This window comes from Telmatherina bonti (assembly GCF_933228915.1).
Source record: "Telmatherina bonti genome assembly, chromosome: 22".
NCBI lineage: Eukaryota > Metazoa > Chordata > Actinopteri > Atheriniformes > Telmatherinidae > Telmatherina > Telmatherina bonti.
The window spans coordinates 1,877,302-1,886,713 of NC_136631.1; the positions used below are offsets into that span (position 1 = coordinate 1,877,302).

A 9,412-nucleotide genomic window follows, 5' to 3' on the forward strand; every position below is an offset into this window, starting at 1 on the left:
CAAATTCCTCCGCTTTTATCTTTTTGACATGTTTCATCTGTCACTTCAGTTTTCACCTGATGTCTATCGTGATGTGTCCTTAACAGCTAGTGTATTCCTGGAGGCATGGCCCAGTGGGCAAATCAGTGTGATTGCCCACTCCTGCTGCCAGTGAACAGCACAATGCCACCTCGTTGCGGCTGATGGTGCCCTTTCTACAGCCCCTTCAATCCCCTTGAACTTGTTGCTCTCCGGATGCAACAGAACCGACTTGCCAAAATATAGAAGGATTCTAAAGCTGCAAAATTTCCAGAAAGCAACGTCCAAGAAGGGAAATAAGGCAATAAGCACTCTAAAAATGAACAAAACCATTACTAACAACAATATTCAGAGAACGTACGTTGGGGTTTACCCCGGTGGATGAAAGGGTAGTTTCCCTCCGCCTCCGGGTGGGGGGACGGGTCCTGACTGTTGTCTGTGCTTATGCACCGAACAGCAGTTCAGAGTACCCACCCTTTCTGGAGTCCTTGGAGGGAGTGCTGGAGGGTGCTCCTTCTGGGGACTCCATTGTTCGGCTGGGGGACTTCAATGCTCACGTGGGCAATGACAGTGAGACCTGGAGGGGAGTGATTGGGAGGCATGGTCCCCCCCCCTCTGAACCCAAATGGTGTTTTGTTATTGGACTTCTGTGATCGTCATGGATTGTGCATAACGAACACCATGTTCCAGCATAAGAGTGTCCATATGTACACCTGGCATCAGGATTCCCTGGGCCGCAGTTCCATGATGGATTTTGTAGTCGTATCGTCGGACCTGCGGCCACATGCCTTGGACACTCGGGTGAAGAGGGGGGCGGAGCTTCAACTGATCACCACCTGGTGGTGAGTTGGCTCAGATGGTGGGGGAGGAAGCCGGTCAGATCTGGCAGGCCCAAACGTGTTGTGAGGGTCTGCTGGGAACGTCTGGCTGAGTCCCCCGTCAGAGCGAGCTTCAACTCCCACCTTCAGCAGAGCTTCAACCATGTCCCGAGTGAGGCGGGGGACATTGAGTCTGAATGGGCTGTGTTCCGTGTCTCTATTGCTGAGGCGGCCAGCCGGAGCTGTGGCTGTAAGGTAGTTGGTGCCTGTCGTGGCGGTAATCCCAGGACTCGTTGGTGGACACCAGCAGTGAGGGATGCCGTCAAGCTGAAGAAGGAGTCCTATCGGGACTTCTTGGCCTGTGGGACTCTGGAGGCAGCTGATGGGTACCGACGGGCTAAGCGGCATGCGGCTTCGGCTGTCGCCGAAGCAAAAACTCTGGCATGGGAGGAGTTCGGCGAGGCCATGGAGAAAGACTTCCGGACGGCTTCGAGGAGATTCTGGTCCACCATCCGGCGGCTCAGGAGGGGGAAGCAGTGCTCCATCAACACTGTGTACAGTGGAGATGGGAGCTGCTGGCCTCAACTCGGGGCGTTGTGGGTCAGTGGAGGGAATACTTCGAAGACCTCCTCAATCCTACCAACACGTCTTCCGATGAGGAAGCAGAGCTGGTGGACTCAGGGGTGGACTCTCCTATCTCTGGGGCTGAAGTCGCTGAGGTGGTCAAAAAGCTCCTTGGCGGCAAGGCCCCGGGGGTGGATGAGATCCGCCCGGAGTTCCTTAAGGCTCTGGATGCTGTGGGGCTGTCCTGGCTGACACGCCTCTGCAGCATCGCGTGGACATCGGGGGCAGTACCGCTGGATTGGCAGACTGGGGTGGTGGTCCCCCTTTTTAAGAAGGGGGACCGGAGGGTGTGTTCCAATTACAGGGGAATCACACTCCTCAGCCTCCCTGGTAAGGTCTATTCAGGGGTCCTGGAGAGGAGGGTCCGCCGGATAGTCGAATCCCGGATTGAGGAGGAGCAGTGTGGTTTTCGTCCTGGTCGCGGAACAGTGGACCAGCTCTATACCCTCTTTGGGGTCCTGGAGGGGGCATGGGAGTTTGCCCAACCAGTCTACATGTGCTTTGTGGACCTGGAGAAGGCATTCGACCGTGTCCCCCGGGGGCTCCTGTGGGGGGTACTCCGGGAGTATGGGGTACCGGACCCCCTTGTACGAGCTGTCCGGTCCCTGTACGACAGGTGTCAGAGCTTGGTCCACATTGCCGGTAGTAAGTCGGATTCGTTTGCGGTGAGAGTTGGACTCCGCCAAGGCTGCCCTTTATCACCGATTCTGTTCATAACTTATATGGACAGAATTTCTAGGTGCAGCCGAGGTGTTGAGGGGATCCGGCTTGGTGGCCTCAGGATTGGGTCCCTGCTTTTTGCAGATGACGTGGTCCTGTTGGCTTCATCTGGTCGTGATCTCCAGCTCTCGCTTGAGCGATTCGCGGCCGAGTGTGAAGCGGCTGGGATGAGAATCAGCACCTCCAAATCTGAGACCATGGTCCTCAGCCGGAATAGGGTGGATTGCCCTCTCCGGGTCGGGAGTCAGGTCCTGCCTCAAGTGGAGGAGTTTAAATATCTCGGGGTCTTGTTCACGAGTGAGGGAAGGATGGAGCGTGAGATCGACAGACGGATCGGTGCGGCGTCTGCAGTAATGCGGACTCTGCGCCGGTCTGTCGTGGTGAAGAAGGAGCTGAGCCAGAAGGCGAAGCTCTCGATTTACCAGTCGATCTACGTTCCTACCCTCACCTATGGTCATGAGCTGTGGGTCGTGACCGAAAGAAGGAGATCTCGTATACAGGCGGCTGAAATGAGTTTCCTCCGCAGGGTGGCCGGGCTCTCCCTTAGAGATAGGGTGAGGAGCTCGGTCATCCGGGAGGAGAACAGAGTAGAGCCGCTGCTCCTCCGCATCGAGAGGAACCAGTTGAGGTGGCTCGGGCATCTGGTCAGGATGCCTCCTGGACCTCCCTGGTGAGGTGTTCCAGGCACGTCCCTCTGGGAGGAGACCCCGGGGAAGACCCAGGACACGCTGGAGGGATTATATCTCTCGGCTGGCCTGGGAACGCCTCGGGATCCCCCCCGCAGAGTTGGCAAATGTGGCTGGGGAGAGGGAAGTCTGGGCTTCCCTGCTTAGGCTGCTGCCCCCGCGACCCGACCCCGGATAAGCGGCAGAAGATGGATGGATGGATGGAATATTCAGAGAAACTTACAAAACCCAGACTGAAACTGTTTGGCGAGCGCATATGAAACGGTCAAACAAGATCCCACTGAAGCAAAGGAAGTTAAAAGCTCTGATCAAACCTCTATTGGAACAAAGAGGACATGTACAAACACTTAAAATCAACTACAATCATCATCCTCAGGATTTATGGCACACCAAATAATTCATAAAAAGGTCACTGCATGAGGCCTGATAGAAGATAGCATCGGTTCTGTCACACGAACCTGTCAAAAGGGCTGGTTAAGATATTCCAACCTGTCCTAAGTCTTAACGACCAGTACTGCAAAAACACAAACAAACTGGAACAAGAACTAAAACACAAAACTAGAAACAGATTAGATCTTCATTTCACATGATGTATCTTCATCAGCATATATCATCACACAACACTCTCTGTTAACATCACACTTGTAAAGGAAGGCCTTAGCAAGAACAAGGCCAAACACATCCTGCCTCCTACATTTCGTTGCCATATCCATACCTTTCAGATTCAGAAGCAAAAACTGCTGACAGAATGAAGGATTGGCTGTTGGCCATCATGAGCAGTTTCTTTATGGAAGATCTGGAAGTAAAAACCACCAAGCACAGAATGGAAAAACTATCTCCTTCCCAAAAACACCCGGATGATGACAAACTGGAGATGAGGTCAAAATGGTGACGATGTCATCAGAAGGACTAGGTCAGGGTGGTGATGACGCGATCAAAATGATGATGATAATGTGTTTAGGATGGTGGTAATGTCATGAGGATGATGATGTGATCAGGATTGTGACGATGATGATCTAATGAGAGTGATGTTGTAATCAGGTAATGTAAGAGGTAACAGGTGTTATCGGCTGGTAAATAGATAACTTCTGACAGGAATCTGTTCCTATCTGATTTCAGTTCTCTAACTTTGTGCCCTTCCTGCAGAAAAAGGAAGCAGCTGTCATAAAGAAGAACAACGCCTATGCTGTTGCTGTGGCAAATTATGCTCCTAATATCACCAAAGACTCTGTTCTTCCCACCATCTCCAAGTGTTCCCTGAGCAATCCCAGTCAAAGCTCTGCGGAAACCAAGCCGGTGCAGAACAAGAAGACCTTCAACAGTGTGAGCAAGATCGACCGCATCTCACGCATCATGTTCCCCGTTCTGTTTGGGAGCTTCAACCTGGTCTACTGGGCCACATACCTGAACAGGGAGCTAATCATCAATGACATGGACCAATCAAAATGAGCTGCTTTTTACCTGCTGGCTCCCCAGTCAGGTAGTTCCTTCCAGACTGGGGGTCATTATTGGACATCAAACATCTGATAGTAGAATATTACACATGGTGATATTTTGACGGTTTTATCAGAATATTGCCCTTCCCAGAGTAACATTGTGTTGTTTATCACCTTTTTTAAAAGATCACTGTGCACCTTCTGAGCAGAAAGTTACCTGCTGGAAACACCTGCTTCATGTAGCTGAGACGAAAACTGTTGTTTTATATCAAAGTATTACTGACATCACTGTAATAATCTACAACTGATACAAAACCAGAATCCCATCATGTCACATTCCCAGGAGAAAATAAACATCGTGTGAGATGATAAAACAGGCATTTTGTTATCTGATGTAAATATGAGCCAATGACAAATCTGATGCTAGCAACATATCTATAAAAGGCTTTTCCAGGTGTTGTGGGAAAAAGTCTGTCAATGACGAGGAGTCTGGTTCTGAAGTGAAAAAGATTACAAAGTTTATTGAACAGAAAATAAAGTACAGAATAACACAAATTGCAATTTGGAGAGACAGTCCAGAGGTCCGACGGGGCAGAAGTCTGGAATGCTCTACCTGAGTCCCGGGCTGAACCATCCTTTTACCCTCGCATAAGGGCATAAATTGTCTGCACTTAATCTATGTTATTCTAAACAAGAAATATCTGTTGTTAGCTGTAACCCTCTTAAAGGAAGAGTGTGTTCTAACTAATCAGATCCCAGATGTCTGAATGCAGACATGTGAGATTTCTACACATCGCTATGTCTGTAAAGGGGAATAAGCAGACACTGTGTAACTAAGCTTAAGTTCTTAAGTTCATCATGACCTTTTCAGAAAGCCCACAGAGCCATAATCAGAAATGAATATACGCCAGGACTATTAAATATATGAATATTTAAGTCAGGACATAACATTTCCAAGACACAGGGTAATATTTAGCATCATTAGCAGCTGTAAAAAAGCTGTGAAAAGTAGTTCCAGCCTGTATGCAGCCACTGCATTTAGGCCAAACAGATCAGCTTGTGTTCTGTCAGGAGATCAGCCCTAATTGCTGACACATAGAGCAGCTCTCACCACATAAGCAGGTGTTAACAAAGTTCTTAAAGGGTGATAATTAGTATTGTTACCAGCTGTTAGTATTGTAAAATGTAATTCCAAAGTGATGTTTAACATTATTAGCAGCTGTTTGCATCTGCTAGTGTTTGTAAAATGTAGCTCCAGGGTAATGTTTAGCATTGTTTGCAGTTATTAGCAACTGTTATCCATCCATCCATCCATCTTCTGCTGCTTATCCGGGGTCGGGTCGCGGGGGCAGCAGCCTAAGCAGGGAAGCCCAGACTTCCTTCTCCCCAGCCACATTTGCCAACTCTGCGGGGGGATCCCGAGGCGTTCCCAGGCCAGCCGAGAGATATAATCCCTCCAGCGTGTCCTGGGTCTTCCCCGGGGTCTCCTCCCAGAGGGACGTGCCTGGAACACCTCACCAGGGAGGTCCAGGAGGCATCCTGACCAGATGCCCGAGCCACCTCAACTGGTTCCTCTCGATGCGGAGGAGCAGCGGTTCTACTCTGATCTCCTCCCGGATGACCGAGCTCCTCACCCTATCTCTAAGGGAGAGCCCGGCCACCCTGCGGAGGAAACTCATTTCAGCCGCCTGTATACGAGATCTCCTTCTTTCGGTCACGACCCACAGCTCATGACCATAGGTGAGGGTAGGAACGTAGATCGACTGGTAAATCGAGAGCTTTGCCTTCTGGCTCAGCTCCTTCTTCACCACGACAGACCGGCGCAGAGTCCGCATTACTGCAGACGCCGCACCGATCCGTCTGTCGATCTCACGCTCCATCCTTCCCTCACTCATGAACAAGACCCCGAGATATTTAAACTCCTCCACTTGAGGCAGGACCTGACTCCCGACCCGGAGAGGACAATCCACCCTATTCCGGCTGAGGACCATGGTCTCAGATTTGGAGGTGCTGATTCTCATCCCAGCCGCTTCACACTCGGCCGCGAATCGCTCAAGCGAGAGCTGGAGATCACGACCAGATGGAGCCAACAGGACCACGTCATCTGCAAAAAGCAGGGACCCAATCCTGAGGCCACCAAGTCGGATCCCCTCAACACCTCGGCTGCACCTAGAAATTCTGTCCATATAAGTTATGAACAGAATCGGTGATAAAGGGCAGCCTTGGCGGAGTCCAACCTTCACCGGAAACGAATCCGACTTACTACCGGCAATGTGGACCAAGCTCTGACACCTGTCGTACAGGGACCGGACAGCTCGTACAAGGGGGTCCGGCACCCCATACTCCTGGAGTATCCTCCACAGGAGCCCCCGGGGGACACGGTCGAATGCCTTCTCCAGGTCCACAAAACACATGTAGACTGGTTGGGCAAACTCCCATGCCCCCCTCCAGGACCCCAGAGAGGGTATAGAGCTGGTCCACTGTTCCGCGACCAGGACGAAAACCACACTGCTCCTCCTCAATCCGGGATTCGACTATCCGGCGGACCCTCCTCTCCAGGACCCCTGAATAGACCTTACCAGGGAGGCTGAGGAGTGTGATTCCCCTGTAATTGGAACACACCCTCCGGTCCCCCTTCTTAAAAAGGGGGACCACCACCCCAGTCAGCCAGTCCAGCGGTACTGCCCCTGATGTCCACGCGATGCTGCAGAGGCGTGTCAGCCAGGACAGCCCCACAGCATCCAGAGCCTTAAGGAACTCCGGGCGGATCTCATCCACCCCCGGGGCCTTGCCACCAAGGAGCTTTTTGACCACCTCAGCGACTTCAGCCCCAGAGATAGGAGAGTCCACCCCTGAGTCCACCAGCTCTGCTCCCTCATGGGAAGACGTGTTGGTAGGATTGAGGAGGTCTTCGAACTATTCCCTCCACCGACCCACAACGTCCCGAGTTGAGGTCAGCAGCTCCCATCTCCACTGTACACAGTATTGATGGAGCACTGCTTCCCCCTCCCGAGCCGCCGGATGGTGGACCAGAATCTCCTCGAAGCCGTCCGGAAGTCTTTCTCCATGGCCTCGCTGAACTCCTCCCATGCCCGAGTTTTTGCCTCGGCAACAGCCGAAGCCGCATGCCGCTTAGCCTGTCGGTACCCATCAGCTGCCTCCAGAGTCCCACAGGCCAAGAAGGCCCGATAGGACTCCTTCTTCAGCTTGACGGCATCCCTCACTGCTGGTGTCCACCAACGAGTCCTGGGATTACCGCCATGACAGGCACCAACGACCTTACAGCCACAGCTCCGGCTGGCCGCCTCAGCAATAGAGGCACGGAACACAGCCCATTCAGACTCAATGTCCCCCGCCTCACTCGGGACATGGTTGAAGCTCTGCTGAAGGTGGGAGTTGAAGCTCGCTCTGACGGGGGACTCAGCCAGACGTTCCCAGCAGACCCTCACAACACGTTTGGGCCTGCCAGATCTGACCGGCTTCCTCCCCCACCATCTGAGCCAACTCACCACCAGGTGGTGATCAGTTGAAGCTCCGCCCCCCTCTTCACCCGAGTGTCCAAGGCATGTGGCCGCAGGTCCGACGATACGACTACAAAATCCATCATGGAACTGCGGCCCAGGGAATCCTGATGCCAGGTGTACATATGGACACTCTTATGTTGGAACATGGTGTTCGTTATGCACAATCCATGACGATCACAGAAGTCCAATAACAAAACACCATTTGGGTTCAGAGGGGGGGGGACCATGCCTCCCAATCACTCCCCTCCAGGTCTCACTGTCATTTCCCACGTGAGCATTGAAGTCCCCCAGCAGAACAATGGAGTCCCCAGAAGGAGCACCCTCCAGCACTCCCTCCAAGGACTCCAGAAAGGGTGGGTACTCTGAACTGCTGTTCGGTGCATAAGCACAGACAACAGTCAGGACCCGTCCCCCCACCCGGAGGCGGAGGGAAACTACCCTTTCATCCACCGGGGTAAACCCCAACGTGCAGGCACCAAGCTGGGGGCTGATGAGAATGCCCACACCTGCTCGGCGCCTCCCACCATGAGCAACTCCAGAGTGGAAGAAGGTCCAGCCCCTCTCGAGGGTTCTGGTTCCAGAGCCCAAGCCATGCGTCGAGGTGAGTCCAACTATATCTAGTCGGAACCGCTCAACCTCGCGCACAAGCTCAGGCTCCTTCCCCACCAGAGAGGTGACGTTCCACGTCCCTAGAGCCAGCTTCTGCAGCCGGGGATCGGACCACCAGGGTCCCCGCCCCTTGCTGCCACCCAGCTCACATTGCACCCGACCCCTACGGCTCCTCCCGCAGATGGTGAGCCCACGGGAGGTGGGGCCCATGTAACCCTTTCAGCAACTGTTAGTATTTGTAAAATTTAACTCCAGGATTATGTTTAGCATTGTTAGCAGTTATTAGTGGCTATTAGTATTTGAAAATGTAGTTTCAGGGTGATATTAGCATTGTTGGCAGCTGTTTGCATCAGTTTTGTTTTTATAAAAATGTAGTTCCATGATTTTCATCAATGTTAGCAGTTTTTAGCAGCTGTTAGTATTTGTGAAAAGTAGTTCTAGGGTAATGTTCAGAATTGTTAGCAGTTTTTAGCAGCTGTTAGTATTTGTGAAAAGTAGTTCTAGGGTAATGTTCAGAATTGTTAGCAGTTTTTAGCAGCTGTTAGTATTTGTGAAAAGTAGTTCTAGGGTAATGTTCAGAATTGTTAGCAGTTTTTAGCAGCTGTTAGTATTTGTGAAAAGTAGTTCTAGGGTAATGTTCAGAATTGTTAGCAGTTTTTAGCAGCTGTTAGTATTTGTGAAAAGTAGTTCTAGGGTAATGTTCAGAATTGTTAGCAGTTTTTAGCAGCTGTTAGTATTTGTGAAAAGTAGTTCTAGGGTAATGTTCAGAATTGTTAGCAGTTTTTAGCAGCTGTTAGTATTTGTGAAAAGTAGTTCTAGGGTAATGTTTAGAATTGTTAGTAGTTATTAGCAGCTGTTAGTATTTGTAAAATATAGTTTTAGGATGATGTTTAGCACTGTTAGCAGCTGTTAGCATCTGGTAGTATTTGTAAAATCTAGTTCCTGAGTGGTTTATCAATGCCTTGCTAAAGTATACA

The 9,412-nt window shown here is 51.2% G+C and overlaps 1 protein-coding gene across 1 annotated transcript in view; it reads left to right on the forward strand.

Moving 5' to 3' along the window:
• gabra2a (gamma-aminobutyric acid type A receptor subunit alpha2a) overlaps window positions 1-4,315 on the forward strand; it is a gene marked incomplete at its 3' end in the record, with an annotated part of 67,049 nt that extends 62,734 nt beyond the window's left edge. The window contains exon 8 of the mRNA XM_079261956.1: window positions 4,013-4,315. Coding sequence (XP_079118082.1) covers window positions 4,013-4,315 — 303 coding nt within the window. The remainder of the gene's footprint in view (window positions 1-4,012) is intronic.
• Window positions 4,316-9,412: the final 5,097 nt, after the last annotated feature.